At 40.9% G+C, this 18,624-nt stretch overlaps 1 protein-coding gene across 1 annotated transcript in view; it reads right to left on the minus strand.

Annotated features, from left to right (window-relative positions):
- The window catches only part of CNTNAP2 (contactin associated protein-like 2), a 266,748-nt gene extending 248,604 nt beyond the window's left edge, over positions 1 to 18,144 (minus strand). Inside the window, exon 1 of the mRNA XM_018565388.1 lies at positions 18,133 to 18,144. Within this exon, the coding sequence (XP_018420890.1) occupies positions 18,133 to 18,144 (12 nt within the window). The remainder of the gene's footprint in view (positions 1 to 18,132) is intronic.
- Positions 18,145 to 18,624: the final 480 nt, after the last annotated feature.

The following is an 18,624-nucleotide window of genomic DNA, read 5'->3' on the forward strand; positions in this document are numbered from 1 at the left end:
ACATAGAATTAAAACAGTTACAAGCTACAGTGAAAAACGGGACTTCAGACAAGGTCTGCATTACTATGTTATTTTTATATATGAAGGGTTTAATAAACACTTTAAGAAGTCAAGAGTCCGTCACCTAAAATTGGAAGCAAAAAAGTTTAATCTTAAACTATAAAGGGGATTCTTTACTGTTAGAGCAATACAATTGAGAAACTCTCTTGCCCAGTTAGTATCAGCTGAGAGTATAGACCCATTCAAGAAACTTTTGGATGCTTTCCTCCATGAACACAATATTAATGGGTATAGGCACTCTGTGACTCATACATACGCATACATACATACAGTAATGCACATAAAGGTTGAACTATGTAACTTATCCTCTTTCCAACTCCATAAGATGCATCCATATTTAAAAAAAAAACACAGGTCTAAATATCATTAAGACCCCAGAGGAGTAGAAGCAGATTTGGAAAACAATGTCGACCTCCTCCATAAATATTTTCTCAAAGGAAGGTTCATATAAAGTAATAATGTGATAGTATCGTATATATCACACTTTGCTCATAGTTACCCTAACAGTTGCTTTTGGGTCTTCCAAGCTATAGGACATATGAAAAATATATGGTGGACTTGCCTCAAACTAGCTATTTTGGTCTAAGACGTTTGCCCTTATCTCAACTTTATTCAACATCCTGATTTCTCCTGACAATTATATTCCAGTTCTCCATGAGATTGTAGGATCCTTGAATAACCATTGCAAAGGTATCGAAGCAACCTACTGTTCATTTTACTAAAGTAAAATCTCAAATGCATAACACTCCCCAGTGTTCTCACAAACTCTCTGGCAGAGTTCTTAAATATATGATCTCCTTAGAGTGCTTACCATGCCCAGAGCTGGAATTGGTATAATCATTATAACATGCAACTTGCTTACTGTCCCAACTCAGCACATACAGGTGAAAAATACCCAAAGGTGTTGTTGGATACAAGCCGCTATGCCACCCCCATCGGCTTTCCCCTTTCATATACCCTCTTTCATCCTCTTACTGCCTACACACTATTTAAATCTAAAAGACACAGAATTTCCCTGACTATTACAACCCTAGAATATGTCATTTGACTTATATCATACTACCCTCCGACCACCTTCAGAGACAACATGCATTGGATGACCAAAGCATTTAATACATCACTACTCAATTACCCCCCTTATACGATATCAGTACTTATGCTCAGCAGAGGGGTTGTCCTTACCCCTTTACCTATCAGAATATCTTTTTACCCTTATTACATCACTATAAAACTTCCAAATAAGAATCAATAAAACATTAAAAAGGTTGTCTTCTGGTCAGTTATACACACTGTAATGATATTGTCAAATACAATTGGAGACTTTTGCCTGCTCCTGTTCAAACAAAGAACACAACATCTGGGAATGCCTTTGCCCTCAAGCACCGTGCCCATGCCTGTGAAAAGCAATGATCTAAGGTAGGAGGTGGGTTTGGTAAGTCCTATACACAAAGTACACTTGGTATGAAATTACAAAATAGTGCATGCATACTGATTAAACATCAAATGTTTAACCAAATGGAGTTTCTTTAAAGTGAACTTGATAGTATATAAATCTGGCATCTGCTATTACATGGTGTGTAAAGGAGTGGGCTTCTGGGCTTTCATCCTCATTCTGGCTTCACTACCCCCTCTCTTCCTTTCCACTTGTTCCTGGGTAGCGATTAACTAGGTAGTTAAGCCAGGATGAAGTTAAAGGCCCTAAACCCTGTGAACATTTTTTACATTAATCGTCTTCCGCTTATAATCAAAACATTGAAAGTACAATTTAAAAACACAGTTAGAGGTCTCTATATGAATACTTTTAAATGTGACAGCAGAACAGTCTGTACTATTGTTATCATCTCCTCACTCATTACAACAAAATCAAATATAAATGAAGGAAGGTGTTAACTTTTCTACTCTAAGCGGTGGTCAACTGAGATAGTCAGTGCCACAAAGTGTTTAATAAAAACAGCTTGGCATGACCAAGAATCTATTACATTATATTGTGAAACATTACTTATTTCATGTTATATTCATCACAAACATTTAGTATGCATGATGGAAAAATATGTTTTGCTTACTCTATAATAATTGATCACAGTCTATGTTAAAACATTTTGGATTTCCCATCACTTTTGTCCCAGTGACAATTGTCATCAGTATCAATAGAGGATACATTGGGAGAGTTAATCTCCTTATCAGGGACAAAGACAGCATTAAAACCTGCTTTATCTTATTATCTTGGCTGTTTTATCTCATATTGCTCAGATATGAAGTAAATAAATAAACCATCTTGAACTCTACTATCATTGGGATGGCAGTTTTACTATACCTTTAACTCTTGAACTTTAACCAGGGTGCCATATTTGGAGTTCCCTGGCTGAGGAGAGTAGCCTAACCAGAGCCAGTAAAATCTATGAATTCGATTAGACTATAGTTTCAGTAGCTGAAGATTCATCGTCTCATATCTATATCTCCAGTAACAGAAACCTTGGGTTCTAACCCTTCCCTACTCTACACAAAATTAAAAAACAATTACTTTAGATACACTTTTGAGATTTCAGAATAAAATGTTGGCGCCAAGAAGGGGTTGGGGCACATGTTCTTGTAGATGCCAATTAATCTGCCTGACTGCAGAAAACAGTGAGACTCACAGCCAATTATGGTAAAGAATCACTAATATTTACTTATTGGACTTGTACAGTTCATAATCAAAACTCTCCAATTTAGTTTAAAGTTGTAAGTTTTCATTACATGAAATGAACCTAAAGTAGCAAATATAAAAAGTACCCTATGCTAAGTGCACATGAATACACATATCTTCATGAGTGTCCCAGGAGCCCCAATACCCAAGGAGATCTATGCAGCTCTCAAATTCAGAATAAAAGGTCCAGCACGGAACCTTCTTCTCTTGCAATTTACTATTAGTCCTTTATTATGATGAGTTTCCTCTGTAACCAATAAAGAGTTGGAAATGCAGGTAGGGATGGGACAGTACTCATCCTTCCTTAAAGTCAAAATTGAGCATTCTGGATGTCGCGGTGCATAGGAAGATAAGGGAAGGTACATTCAGGCATCTGCATGTGTCTGAAGTTTATTCATGCTGTCAGTTTTGATAATTTTATGTAAGCAAAGTTGTATTTAAAAATGTTTGAAGTTAATTTTATAAGCTAAGTGAGGATATATGCTTTATACATACGGGTTGCACTTGATGTTTTATTTATTGGTCTAATTTACTTATTGTAGTGTACAGTATTTACATTGACACAATTAATGTATACTGCCCATGCCATACGCATAAAAGCCAAAGTAATGCAGATAGCACAATGAATAATTACTTGAGCTAATAAACCTGTTCATTGCCCAAGCAGGCTATAGACCACACCAGCAGAACACCTTCCCTGCGCTCCCCAGCCTTTCTGTTCAGTTTCTAGAAGAGAGGAACTACAATGAGTACTTCCAACACTGGTTGTCAAATTGAGGAAAGGAGAGTGTCATGAATGCTTTGTAAGTTTTTATTACAGGCTGTGCTTGCATTGGGAACATTCCACTGATTTCCGATGGCAGTAATAGAAGATCTATTTAACAGGAGATGGCAGCAAAAAAAACACTAGCCATCAGGACCATTTCAATCCTTTCCCCATACAAAAAAAATCTTTAATAATAATTATATATTAGGAAATAAAAGCTATTCTACAGTATATTTTTACCTTATTTTATGCCACTGACACATTAATAGGGTTCTATTAACGAAGCAGCCGAAGGATCTAGCCGTACCTTCGGCCGATCCTTCGGCTAGCTTCGGCCCCAGGACCCCTTTGGTTCAGTAGAACCGAAGGGCTGTTGTACGGACTATTCACTATAGCCCGTACAGCTCCCGAACGTGGCCGAGCCGATCTCTCCTGGGCGGCCGGGAGTGGGAGAGTTTTTTTTTGACGGCATTAGAACCGTCGGCCAATAGAAAACTATTGGGCGGAGCTAGCTGTCATTGCTAGCTCCGCACAATGGTTTTCTGTTTATTTTTTTGGACTTTTAAACTATTTTTCTGTTCTGCTCGGTACCTCTGAGGGACCGAACAGACCAGCCGAGCCGGCATTCGGCTATTCACTCACTGCTGTTCGGCATCTATAAGAATAGACCGAACAGCAGCGAGTAGCCTGCCGGAGGTTCGGCTTAGCCGATCCAGATGTTGGATCAGCTGAGTCGAACTTCTCCTGCACTTCGGGTTGGCCGAACATGCTGAGCATGTTCGGCCGACCCGAAGCCACATGAAGCCACCCGATGTACAGCTGATTTCAGCCGATATACGGCTGAAATCAGCTGTACCAGCCTGAAGTGAATAGCCGAACAGCGTTTGGCTCACTTCACTTCAGGTCGGTCTTTCACTCGGCTGCCTACGGCATTTTAGTGAATAGGCCCCATAGTATTAAAGTCAGAGGCTCAGTAAACTAATCTGGCAACTAGCATTTTCAAAAGGAGATCAGTAATGGTGGCCTCCCACCATTTTACCCTATATGTTTATTATTAGACATGTTATTATGTTATTATTAGACGAAACAAAGTTTCGTTTTCATTCGGATTTTCCGTTATTTCATTTTTCGGGATTTGGGTCCGAAAGTCAATTTCTTTTCGGGATTCGGATTCAGACGAAATTTGTTAGCGGTAGTTTGTACGAATATTCATTTCTGGACGAATTGTCATTGCAGCAAAGTGACATCAGACAAAAAAATGGCATTCACAGACCCGAATGGCACTCGGGAGCTCATGAATAGCATTCAGGAGCTCCCGAATGCTATTGTGGTATTTGAATTCTGAGAATGTCAAAGGGGCGGAGCAAGTCCCGTGACGTCACGTGGGTCGGTGGGCATCATACAACGTGATTGACGCTGGATTACATCGATGGAGCAATTTTTTCTTTTAATTAAAGGAATAGTCAAAATTATTTTTTTTCAATTAAAGGATTTTTGCTAAAAGTGTTTTTTTTATTTACATTGAATTTTAACCCTTTAATGAATGAGTAGGGTTACCCCAATGCAAACAAGCCCCCTTGCCCGCAGACCCCCACAACCACTAGGTCACGGTTGGGGGGAAGAGGTCCTTGTCCCCATCGGCATGGGAACACCCTCCCAATGCCGAGGGCACGTGGCCTGGTAAAGTGCAGAGAGGGGGATGATTGTCCCCCCTTGTCTGCCCTGTCGGGCTTGTGCTCGGATCAAGATCAAGAGTCTGGTAGAAATTTTAGGGGGAACTCCACATTTTTTCCCATTTTTGGGACGGGTCCCCCTTAAAATTCCTACCAGACCTACCAGAATGGATTTTGGTGGGAAAACCACACACTTTTTTTGTTTTAACTTGGGGGGGGGTCCCTCCTAACATTCCTATCAGACCTAAAGAGTCTGGTATCAATTGGGGAACCTCACATTTTTTTTCTGTTCTGCAGACTGTAAAAAAGTATTTCTTGTCTAATGTCACTTTGCTGCAACGAAAATTAATCTGTCACTGTCAGTCACTGCTCCCCACAGGGAATCCCCCTTTTCCCCTCTCTGTTTCTTCAGTGCTCATTGAAGGGACAGACAGGGGAGGGGAGGGCACAGCTGGCTTCACCCACTCTGCTTGCCCTGGTGAGCATTGTTACTGGAACAGTAATGGTTTTACAGTTCACACAGGGACAGGAGATGAGGCAAAATGTCTGAAATGTATTATTCATTGTCACACAAATAAAGTAGATAACAGAATTTAAGCTTGTTCACACCATATACAGTGCACTGCAGCCATGACCCACCCTACCCACAGTGTGATCGCACCAAAATGTGTGGAACATCAGTGCCTGCGTTGCAGTCTAGTGAGATCTGAAAAAATGATGTATGCACTATTTTTTCCGATCGCACTGGACCAGAATTGTTGTGCCTGCGTTCTGGTGCGGGTGATCACACTGCGGCGGGTGGGCGTGGCTGCTATGCCATTGACTTCAATGCATGCCCCCTCCCGCCCCAGAATGCAGGGGGGGTTTACAATGTGATACAGTACATATCAGCAGCTAACTGCACTGGAACGCACTGTAAATCGTGTGAACAAGCCCTTAACATTTTTGCTTTCAGTACAGGTAAACAGAGTCTACCAGCGACCTTGATTATGAAATTCATTTCATTCATAATGCTGTTAATGAATACCTAGTGCAAAATATAACAGATACAATGCCAGCATGACAATGTAAATGCTTTTCTATTGCATATGCAATAGTATATGCTATATGCATTTTCTATGCTTTCAAGCTTAATGTTTAAGGAGTATGCATCCACTTCAAAGAAGAGTTAATAGTTTTAGGGTCAGTTCTTTTTTCTTTCATTTTATTTTTGTACGGATTATATACCGTGTTTCCCCGAAAGTAAGACCTACCCCGAAAGCAAGACCTAGCGCTATCTTCGGGGATTTCTGTAATATAAAGGGTGCCACCATGACACTGGCACTGGTTAGAAATAGAGCTATCCAATTGGCATGAAGTCTGAGCTTTGTTGATTGGAGAACTCTAGCTCTGAGTTACAGGGGGTGTGTCAGACCTCTGCAGAGAGACGGATGCTCTCACAGAAAGTGAAGTATTCATTCTTTGCAGGCTACTCGAGAGAGAATGTTTGAGGTGAGCAGGAGCACACTACTCCTGTCTGTTTTACAGTAAGACTTTGCACTTTTTGGGGTTGATTTACTAAAGGCAAATAAGCTGTTCACTTTTCAACAGAATTTTCCCTTAGCTTAGTGAATGAGGTGAAGCTCTATTGACATCAGCCAAAATCTTGTTTTTTTCCTTGCATGTGATTGGGTATTCTTTGCAAAATGAATCTTCACCACATTAACTAAGTGAAGAGAAAATGCCCTTATAAAGTGAAAATTCCCTTGCACAGTGAACAGCCTATTTGCCTTCAGTAAATAAACCCCTTATTTTTCCGATGCACCGTGAATGGATTCATATTAATTAATAACCTAACCCCTAACCTTATTCAAATCCTGAATTTGCAGCTAACTTGATCCAGGCATTGCCACTAAAATGACAGTGCTGAGATACCGGAATTAAAAAGTGCTGCTCTGCAATGCATAGGAAGCCATACCTTGATAATATTTCCACTTCAAGCCATAGCTTAACTGTTTCATCATGCCAGCAGTTTCCCTGAAACATTATTCCCGAAAACTTACAAAGTAAAAAGCTAAAAAACTACTTTCTGAATCATGAAATGTAGGTTATTGAAGCTTCACACATCAGTAAAATATTCCTTTTTCAGCAAGAAGACTTAAATGATGTTTTGTGATTCCATGGGTTTGATTTCAGCCAGATTGCTCCGTTGAAGTCTTTTCTTATATTCCGAGCAAACATTTCCCCGTGCGCTATGTTTATTGTTCTGTTCCACTATGCTCCCCTAAGAAATAGCCTGTCATTTAAGAGAGCTTTAGTTAATTTGCTGTATTCTAGAGTGACAATATTGGTGAGAGAAACAAGGAAGGTGAACAAATTCCCCGCAGCTACAATTTATACCTTTAAATGAAATTGCAAATCAGCAGTCCAGAAACTTACATTAGCTAAAATTTAGAGTGTGTCTCATGATGAACACCCTGCAGCAGGGAAATAAAATCTTATATTGATTCATTCTCTCCCACAAAACATATCATTGAATGGAAGGCAGAGGCAATCCACCTCAACATGAAGCATTTCCAGCTTTATTAAGCAGAACATATTCTAATCTAATAGCATTATAACCCATTATGTAACTTACATATATGAAGATCTGTTCCAGGGACTGGCTGTTTCTCATTTATTCTATCTTCACAGAAGTAAATTTACAATAGACTGGATGGAGCAACTGGTTTTTAATCATGTAAAACACATTCAGTTTTCTTGATAAAGCAGCAAAAAGGGTAATGATGATGTGCAAAGAGTATCAAAGCAAACCAACCTCTTCAAATTTTAACTTACTGCAGACAGGTCCGTAGTAAATGATATTGCATGTGTTGCTATGGGATACCAATCTTCAAAAATTGTTCCATCACTCCCCATGGCATAAGCTTACTGGTTTACAGGATAGATTCTGATTGTCTTAATGCTGAATCCATACACACAGCTAAATATACAGATGCTTAAAGTTTGCCCAGTTTGCCTAATGGCAGCGCCGGCCCTGCTTGGAGTTCAGCTTTGCAGTAGATCTAATCCTATCTGTGGTGTGATAGGTCCGGAGTTTGCTTACCCCTGCATTAGGATTTCTAAGCCCAATAACAAAAAAGAACATTTTCATTAAGTACATAAACTACTTGTAAACAAACACCAAGAGAGTGCCTTCTCCAGTGCATTATCATTTATTGTAAATAAATACGAAATGCGTTTTCGGGGTGTGCCCCCTTCTTCAGGCTTCTTCAGCCAGTGGAGGCTTGGATGACAGAGCAACCAGCATGTCCTTGCTGGTCTCATCTCACCCTCCAACAGCCTTGCACAAACAATCATTCTGTGACTCCTTTGTTTAGATGCTGCCTGCACCTCACCTTTGTGGATAGGTTTTTATTGTTTTGTATTTATTTACAATAAATGATAATGGACAGGAGAAGGAATTCTCTTGGTTTTTGTTTACAGATGATGTGACTGTTACGGAGCAGCCTCACTGTGAGAAGATGCACTACTACTATAATTATTATATATGTTGGATCCCATGTCAAAATCCTTAGGCCCTGGTGTGATCTGTGTCGTTACAAAACAGAAGTGTTAATCTTATCCGCAATTCAGTGTCCTTGTTACGGAACCAAACTAAAAGCACAAACAATGTTATCTTCCTTGTGTGAATTATTAAACACTCCATGACGTGGAGGTATAGAGAGGAAGACGTGTTTGAAGTCTGGGTGACAGCAATAGCTCCCTCCATATATAAAATGTGCAAATAGTCACCCTAGGACAAGAAGTGCATTATTTACAGGATTACCAGGTAAAAATAAAAAAGGAGAAAGCTTGAAAAAAGAAAATGAATACAGCCACCACATATAAGGACTGCTAACCTGCAATATATAAAATGTTTGCTTTTGGGTTTAGATAAGCTTTCATTCAGAGATACAAGCTTAGGAAAGCTCAAATCCAGTTTTACTCTCCAGCGGTTCCTCAGGCTGACACTTGACAGTCAGACCCTCCACTAATACTAATTTGTCATTTTAGTCATATGGAGCATAGACGTTGAATAGCTGTAGTCTAAGTTCAAGTGGTCTGTGTCCCAGTTGGCTTTGTGCATTTTGGAAACTTAGGTTTATGTTTTATCTGAGCATTGTTATGCCCGAGGACATGGGTCAGAGTAAAAAAAAATGACACAGCCTGGCAGGCAGTATTCAATTTAGAAGTGTAGATGTTATGGGCATAGAAATTTTAATTCTGGGAATAATAAAGTTTAAAGTCAGGAATCCAAAAACAAACCATCTGTGCTGGGATGCTGGCTTCTAAAGCTGCAAAGGGAACACGGAGAAGAATAACACTGTGAATCATTATAAGTCTCTTGGTAAAATATATTGTTTTGTGAGATTGTATTGTGTGCTCCTTTAAAGTGATAGTTGACTGCTGTACATTTACTTCTTGCCTTGAGCTAGGACTGACTGTTCTGGAACAACATTATGGATGTTTGTTTACTTGCTTGTTTCTTTAAGTTAGGTGTTATCTTAGAAGAAAGACAAAACACGTCTAGCTCATACTGTGGATCATTATATGAGGAAATATGTTTCAATTGCAAGTACAAAATCACTATATTTGAGCTGCTAGCAACTTATAAAAAAGTAAGTAATGTCAACAATCAAATTTCCATCATGATAGGTTTATTCAAGTGAAATCCCTTTGACTCAGCCTCGTTCAGTCCTCCTGGTTAACAATTTCTAAGATAAGATTTCACATGCACAGAAATTGCATTATTTTCAATTCTATAGTCATAGCAACATTAGAAACAAACTCTTTAAGATTAATTCTGTAACAAAGACTAGAGGCCACCACCTAAAACTGGTAGAAAAAAAATTCAAACACAAGGGGCGAAGGGGGTTCTTCTCAGTTCGCGCAGTTAGGGTCTGGAACTCGCTGCCACAAGCAGTGATTTCAGCAAAAAGTGTGGAATCATTCAAGAAGCTTTTGGACTATTTCCTGAGAGACCATAATGTACAGGGGTACAGTGGCGTAACAACCGGTGGTGCAGCAGGGGCGCGGGCCCCGGGCGAAAAGTGAAGGGGGGGCGCCGGCCGAAAATGGCACTTTCGGCTAAATGCCGAAAGTGACATTTTCCTGCCGTTTTGCCGGCGCGGCCGTGATTCCTTTCATCCCCGCTGGGACACAGAGCAGTGCCCAGCGGGGATGAAAGGAATCAGAGAGAAAATGACAGCCGGCCGAGCGCTGCGGGACGAGCGCTGTGAGCGGCCGGTGTCTTTCCTCCCACACCGCTCGGCCGCCTATCACAGTGCAGCAGAGCGGTGTGGGGGCGGAGACAGCCAGCGCTGTCACAGGAGGCTGGGCTCTCCTCTTGCAGCCTCCTATGACAGTGTGTGTCAGAGAGGAGAACGGGTACGGGAACGGGATCAGTGATCGCTGAGTGTTTGTACATAATTGAGGACCTGGTATGTAAACTATAAGCACACACACACACACACACATACACACACACAATAGGTTGCACTTGATGGACTTATGTCTTTATTCAACCTCAAATACTATGTAACTAATAAGTTGGCTGACTTATAGGGGTTGATATACTAAAGGAAACTAGGCTGTTCACTTCCCAAGGGAATTTGCATTTTGTAGGGGAAATTACCCCTTGGCTTAGTGAATGAGATGAAGATGATTGGGTATTCTTGAAATGTAAAATTTCGCCACATTCACCAAGACTTCTGCTGCAAAGTAGAAATTCCCTTGCAAAGTAAACAGAGTATTTGCCTTTAGTAAATCAACCCAATTGGGTACAATGGTCTGACCCCAGTAATAAATCAACTTCATCACACCATGAATTCAATACAATGACCAATTGAGATACATACTCCAATGGGACTTTACAGGTGCTATATTAGAAACAGATCAGTAAATGAACATTTTTAAATATACTTCTCATTTATTTATCATTTATTTATCATATTGGATGTAGCACCCTGTCAAATCTAAATGTAGTTGCTGTCAGACTGTATTCAGCCTGATGCTGATCTAATAGTCTATATTTATTTGGCTTCCCCTAAGCAGCCTGTTATCATTTGCATCTGCCTGCTGCTAGGTGTATCCTTGCCAGAGAGCAGAGCAACCAATAATAGAGTGTTATGAATATATATGTCTTCCTAGCCAATCACTAGGAGGTCCATGGCCAGTGGTGCATGCTGGGGGAGGACATACATATTTTTTGTGGACCATGTGAGGTTTTCTTTCTCCCCCGGGCTCCTGCCTGGGGGGAGGCTGCTACGGACTGTCTGACCTGGCTAGGCCTGAGCCCCAGTGACTAAAGCTGAGGATGGAGAAAACGGGGAGCAACTTCAGTAGGTGTGGGGAGCCTGAGAAGTGATCCTCTGCTGCAACTTGAAAGTCTGTTCCTGACTGGACTAGTGGCTTTTCATGCAAGTACTATTTTGTACAATTCCTTGGAGTCTAAACCATCCTGGGTGTCCTGTGCCCTAACCCTCTCTCCCAGCTCTACAATAAAGTTCTTCAGCATCACATCTTCAGTTTGTCTGTTGCCACAATGGGATTAGTAAGTGTTATTGGGGCAGCAATATTGTTAAAATCCCTAGACAAGCTAGGAAGTGCCCATTATATCCATATACTGTATATAGCTAGATTAAATAAAATCCAATCCTCTATATCTTCTCCAAATTATCTGTTACTTTGAGTTGCTGATTTCTTTTGATGGGGTAAGAACAGCATTTTTCTATGCATTTCGAAGTGATACCCTGCTTCTTCATGAAATTTGTGAGGAATAATCATTCACATGTGTGGTTAAGGACACCACTGAGATGCACCCCACTACACACCTCCCTTCCATAAAAGCAAATGAGGTATACACAGGAGGTTGGCCCTCATCCCCTCCATTCCTCCTCTCTAAGAAGCTTTGTTTACTTAAAGAATAACTCCAGGAAAATTATTCTTAACCCTTGCACTGCAAGGGTTAAGTGCACGTTTTCTTCTAGGATGTAAAATAAAAAAGTTATAGTCGCCTGAACCTCGCCTTTCTGCTGTTTTACTGTTCAAAGCCCATTTCGTGTGCACCTTACTGTATAACTGGTAACAAATTGTTGAGTGCGTTTGTCATTTGTTTTGCTCGAAATTTCGGTACATCCCTAGTTTTAACTCTTCAACAATTACCAAAATTTGTCATCATTGACAATTTTTGAGTTAACCCATTGATTTGAGCAATGTTATACAATGTAATATAGGTAGAACGTTTTGTACTAGAGTTTATAACATTCTCCAGTTATTAACTATGCAATAAACAAACATGTTCTATGCTTAGTTTGCCAAAGAAGATGCATGTAGGAAAGAATTTTCTTTGAAGAGGAGGATGGACAGGAAGAGTACTTTCCACATTCCAGTCACTGCCTCATGTAATATGTTACCTGATATCAGTAGGTTCTGTAGTAAAATCTGATTTGGAGCAGATGTCTGCGGGGCACAGACCTATAATTGGAACACAATTCTCTATGGAGACTGACATGCATTTTAGGGCTATATTTGGAAAATAGATTGTTTGGGCCTATTGTGCAAATACAATCAAAAAAGTCATAATTTAAAAAAAAAAGTAATGCCCTATGCATTGGGCAGTCAAGGTGACATACAGTATCTTTTATCTCACACAATCACACAATCCTGTATTGCACTGCTTTGTGACTATATCAATGTTATTTTGTGTTTATGTAAGGACCAAAAGCAACTCCATCCAGCTAATATTAACAACTATGTCCCCGATGTCCGCTTTTATGTAATTAAATACCACAGATGCCTCATTATTATTATACAGGATTTATATAGTGCCGACAGTTTGTGCAGCACTTTACAACATATGGGGAGGCAGTACAATTACAATACAATACAAAAGGATTAGAAGGACCCTGCTCTTTAGAGCTTACAATCTATAAGCTAATTTAGGCTTAAATTCCCTGGGTGTAAAGTGTATTCTGGAAATGCCATTAATCACTAGTCCTAGACTTTAAGCCTCTGAAGGCTATAGAAACTTTAGATACAGAAAGTTTCTGTACAGTTAGAGAAAGAGAGAGAGAGACAGTGAAAATTTCATGACCTGCAGACCAGGAAGTTTGGGCAGTGGAAATACAGCCTATAATAATTTTCATTCGTTATTCTTCCAAAAAATTTGAAATGAAGAAAGAAGACTTGTGATTTGTTATAAATGCTGAGATTGCAACTTTTATTTTCTCTAGTCTACATGAATTCAGCCCTGCAATTGCCAGATATCCCTTATAGAACGATACCTTTCCAAAAACAATTATTAAGCTATGCTTACTTGAACAATATTATACAAGTGAGAGGGCACAATATTACAGCCATCAAAAACTATCATCCATACATATCTTTTATGTATGAAGTAAACGTACATGCAATGGTGTGGAAAACACTAACACCACAAAACACAGACACAATTCTAAGAGAATGTTATTACATTATGATAATGAGACTCAAAGAACAGATCATAATAAGAGTACAGAAGCTTAGCCTGAAACTCATCGACCTACTTGCAAGAGCTGCCATTGAACTGCTCCCACCCTAGCAATGGGGACTCAATCATAGCTACAATCCTTACACCCCTCTCGGGACAAAGAAACAGGTTCAATTAATAGCAGCTTTAAAGCAGTACATACTCACCTAACCAGTATTTCCAGGTATGGGGGAGCATTATGATCACTCCTCTCTCATTTGACAGTTTTGATGTTTGCTGAGTGCCCACCCAGGTACCCAAACACATACTGTTGGGGTAGAAATAGAGACCTCAGTACTATGCAAGTTCCAAGTCTCTAGCCCTCCCTAATTTCTGGAGGCAAAATGAAGCAGTGGGGGAGTAAAGGAAGGGCAAGTATGTGTAGCTGATGGGGCTGGAATTAGAGGGAACCTGTTGCTTTGCACATTAAGATTCCCTTTAATATTTTCTTCAGTTTTGCACACTTGCCCTGGGTCAGTATATAAAAAAATAGGAGGACTGGTATGGCAGCCGGACACCTAGCATTTTCAGATGAAAGCCAGCATTGATTGCCTACACACAGTTTTTTTGCATGATGGATTTGTTTTAAGTGACATTAGTATAAGTGGTTTCATAGTTACTAGAGCAATTGGATGTGTAGCTAAATTCACTAGAAACTTACAGTGGTAATGGGATTTATCTCATAATGGTAAACATGCACACGCTACAGTTATAGGTGGGCTGCAATACAGGGGGCCCTACATGTGAATTTTGAGACCATTCGGCCTACCTCCTTAAAGTAAATTTAAACCAGAACATCAATTTATTTTCACTTGATTGGCACTTGATGCACTTAATTAGCACTGTGTATAATAAACAGTTTTCCTATAAAATACTGTTTTCATGTTTTGCACATCCATGCTGCTGATCTCCTGCATCATCTTACAGCTACTTATTGTATACATGCACTGGCTCCAGGTTGGTGCACATCATTGCTCTTGACAATGGCGGACCATGGCTGCAACATGTGTGTCAGCATGGCTACACGTAGGCTCAACTTGGGGCACATGTGACAAGCAGACATAACAGGAGTACAATTGTAGGACAGTTGTCACTCTATAACAGGAAATGTTTGAAATAGGACCTTTGTGGCAGCATCATCATGTATCATTCTAAAGAGACCCTGTTATTATTTTCAGTTACTAAATGGCTTAGTGACATAGGGGTCATCGGGAGGAGCTACAGAACATGGCAGGGGACACACTATACAACCCAGAAGTATCTCTTAACCAACAGCAGTGCCCAGAGCTCTTGAATAGGGATGAGCTCAGGTTCCGGCCAAACCTGGGCTCATCTCCATTCAAGAGTCCTGGGCACTGCTTTTGGTTAACAAACCTGACCTCTGACCAAGGAAGTGCCATGGGCCACCCACCCAATCAGCGGTGGGATGGGGCTTTCCCCGTCCTGCAGCTGCACATAACACAATGGGCAGTATGCCGGTGCTGACATAATTTACATTATATGGACACATGACCATGTTAGGTACATTTCATTTGCCAATTATATGTCATGGGGCCATATAAGGTTAATAGCATCACTGCACCCTGCCATCTTGCTTACGTGCTGGTGTGGGTGGGGAATTCCCTCACCTCAGTTGATTGGGCAGCAGTGGAAGAAGCTTCCTTCCATTTTTGGAGGAGCTCCTTCAGTGTTAAGTAGAGCTTAGGTTCAGACCAGGTTCAGTCCGAACCTGAGCTATCCCTATTCTTGCTGGGGCAATATTCTTTGCCCCAGCCGGACATGTTTCTAAATTAGCCTATTCCTTTACAGGGATCCTGTCATTCAGTATCTTTAGAACAGTGAAAGGGTTGCTTCATTGAAACATGCATATTTATAAGGACTGAAAACAACTTTTGCAATTACATTAACATGTTAAAACTTAAATGAGATGTTAGTGTTGGATTTAGATTTACTTTGAGAACTACAGGCTATGGGAGGAGTATGATCATTTGAGAAAAAAGTGACACTTTGAGAATTCCTTTTGAGGATATATACATATTTTCCATTCAGAGCAGTTGTAACTCATAAACATCCCTTCTCAGCATTCAAGGTACACATTTCAGATTGTTATGCCGCATTGGTTAGTAAGATAATAAGACAACCCTTAATAACAAGCACGAAAGTGCAGAGATGTGTTCTGAGAATGCTTCTGATGCATCCTGTTACTAGACTGCTTGTGCGGCTGCTGTATTTACACCAATAAGTAATGTGCCCAGGCGCAATTATCATCAAATTCTACCGTTATTGCATTATTTATTTATTTCTATTGTTTGTTCTCTAACAAATTGACCATTCAAGTGCAGTGATATTTATTCGGCAAGAAGAATTGGCATTGTTATAATCTGTGTTCAATTGTTTGTAACAACAATAATATATCTCAAGCTTGAAACGAGACTTAGGAGGAACAGCTGCACAAATACCTCTGATCATTAGCGGAGGACTAATTAATGGGTTGGCGTTGTGATGCCTTAGATGGAAGCTTGTGGATGGGTTGCTTTGTCTACAGCTGTGGAATATTTCATGCACCCCTCTCTGATTGCAGCCTGGCAGTCTCCAGCAATGATTATTTTATGTTTATGTTTATGGATAGATTGTAAATTTGATTAAATAAATAATGTCAGACTGGCAAACCACTAATTCCTATTTTCTACCAGAATGATGGTAAATTGTAGGGTATTATCTGTTAACCAATTTGCTCCTTAAAAGTAAGCAAATATGTGTATTCTGACAAAAATGAAAGCCAAGAGAAAAAGCAACAAATATTTTACATTAGACAAACTGTTTCTGATATTAAAGGAGAATTATGAGGTGAGTGATTTTCACTCAGCCTCATAATCTGAGCCGTCCTGTGACAATGAAATTAGGTCGGCTCAGTAGATCGGCAAGTGAGCGAACACATACCGGCGCTCGCTCACTTCTCGATCCTGTGCCGGCAGAGAGCCGTGACAGGGGAGGGACTGGATTCCCCCCTCCTTTGTCCCATCCTCCAGCGCTGACTGGTGGAATGGACGGGGGAGGGTACAGCTGGCTCTGCCTCTAGATAGGCAGAGCCAGCTGTCACTCACGCAGCTGGGTGGATCCAGACATAATTGTCCGTCCTGGCTGTGGCTCCCTGCAGGGATTCCCCTGATCCTATCCTCCAGCGCAGACTGGCGGAACGGACGGGGGAGTGGGCGGGCACAGCTGGCTCTGCCTCTGGATAGGCAGAGCCAGCTGTCACTCACGCAGCTGGGTGGATCCAGACATAATTGTCCGTCCTGGCTGTGGCTCCCTGCAGGGATTCCCCTGATCCTATCCTCCAGCGCAGACTGGCGGAACGGACGGGGGAGTGGGCGGGCACAGCTGGCTCTGCCTCTGGATAGGCAGAGCCAGCTGTCAATCCCGCAGCTAGGTGGATCTCGACAGCAATGTCGGGATCCGTTCCGGCTGCGGCGTCTCAGTATACTGCGAGGTGTAGCTCACACTATACTTAGCTTTGGGTGATGGGAGGACGCTAATTTGTGTCCTCCCATTAGCCTTAGGAGAACTATGGGGAAAAGCCCTAACCCCATAGTTCACCTTTAAAGTATAAACCTTAACAATTATTTATTTTATTTACTTCTGGTTGGGCTCTAAAATATATGTATTGATCCTGCCAGGAATCTGAAGCTGTCCTAGGTCCAGTGCACTCTGCAGTGTTATCTAAAATAGTTGTATCAGACCTGTCTAGTTCACCTCTGTGGCATACAGAACCCCCTCATGTTATGGACATAAGGAGAAGGGGAGGTGTCCGGAAATCCAAACACACTTCTTGTCCTAGGGGGAAAATGCTGTTCCTCCATAGATAGAGCACAATAAGTGGCCCACTCTAGGACAAGAAATGTGTTATTAACAATAAAACTTTAAGGTTAACTGCACCGAGGATGCTGGTGACCTGAATCACCTACTGGGTTCTCATATCTTTTTAGAACTCCATAATTTTTTGCTCAGGAATTCCCATGTTCCCTTTTGACTTAAAATATTGTACTTTTTTCAGCATATGCTAAACAACGCAACGCACAATGTCATTTGGAATTTTAGCAATCATAAACCTGTGAAAATGTCACTGTTGTTGTAATTTCTGACTTGTGTTGAGATGTAACGACCAAAGTAGAAAAAAAAGCGTACAAACTAAAAGGTATAAGGCACGTAGCTGAGACATGTGTAAAATAAAACCCCAAAAAATATCTGGGACATAAGGAGGGAAAGGAGGGGCTCTGGTACTGCACCGTCCACTGGAAGTGCCAGAATCACTTCCAGTGTAAAGCGAACAGCCAACAGCCAACTATAAGCTTCAAAAATTTAAACAGAGTCCCCAATGGCTATTTTTAAAGGGGCCTGCTGCCAGCAATATACTTACCTGATACTTCATCCTGGTTGGCTGCTGTACTGGTTCCCGCAGTCTCTTCTCCCCTGGACTACAAAGGTTTAAATACTGCTGACATCACCATGTCTAATGCAGTCCATTCACCTGCATAAGATGTGAGAATGCCGAGGGACATTCCACAACTGGAATGGAGAGGGAAAGAGCTCTCAGGACCGAGGGTCACATCTTCTGTATTCCGGCCCATAGACCGAAATAAACAGTTAACCCTTGCAGTGTGTGGGAATGGTTTTATTTTTATTTTTTACAGGTATTTATATAGTGCAGACAATCTACACAGCTCTTTACATGCACATTCACATCAGTCCCTGCCCTCAATGAGCTTACAATCTAAGGTCCCTATCTCACACGCATACATACAAGGGCCGATAAACCTACCAGTATGTCTTTGGAGTGTGGGAGGAAATCAGAGGAAACCCACACAAGCACAGGGAGAACATGCAAACTCCTTGCAGATGCTGGTGCTGG

Source organism: Nanorana parkeri, unplaced genomic scaffold (genome assembly GCF_000935625.1).
Source record: "Nanorana parkeri isolate BGI_ZX_2015 unplaced genomic scaffold, ASM93562v1 scaffold840, whole genome shotgun sequence".
NCBI lineage: Eukaryota > Metazoa > Chordata > Amphibia > Anura > Dicroglossidae > Nanorana > Nanorana parkeri.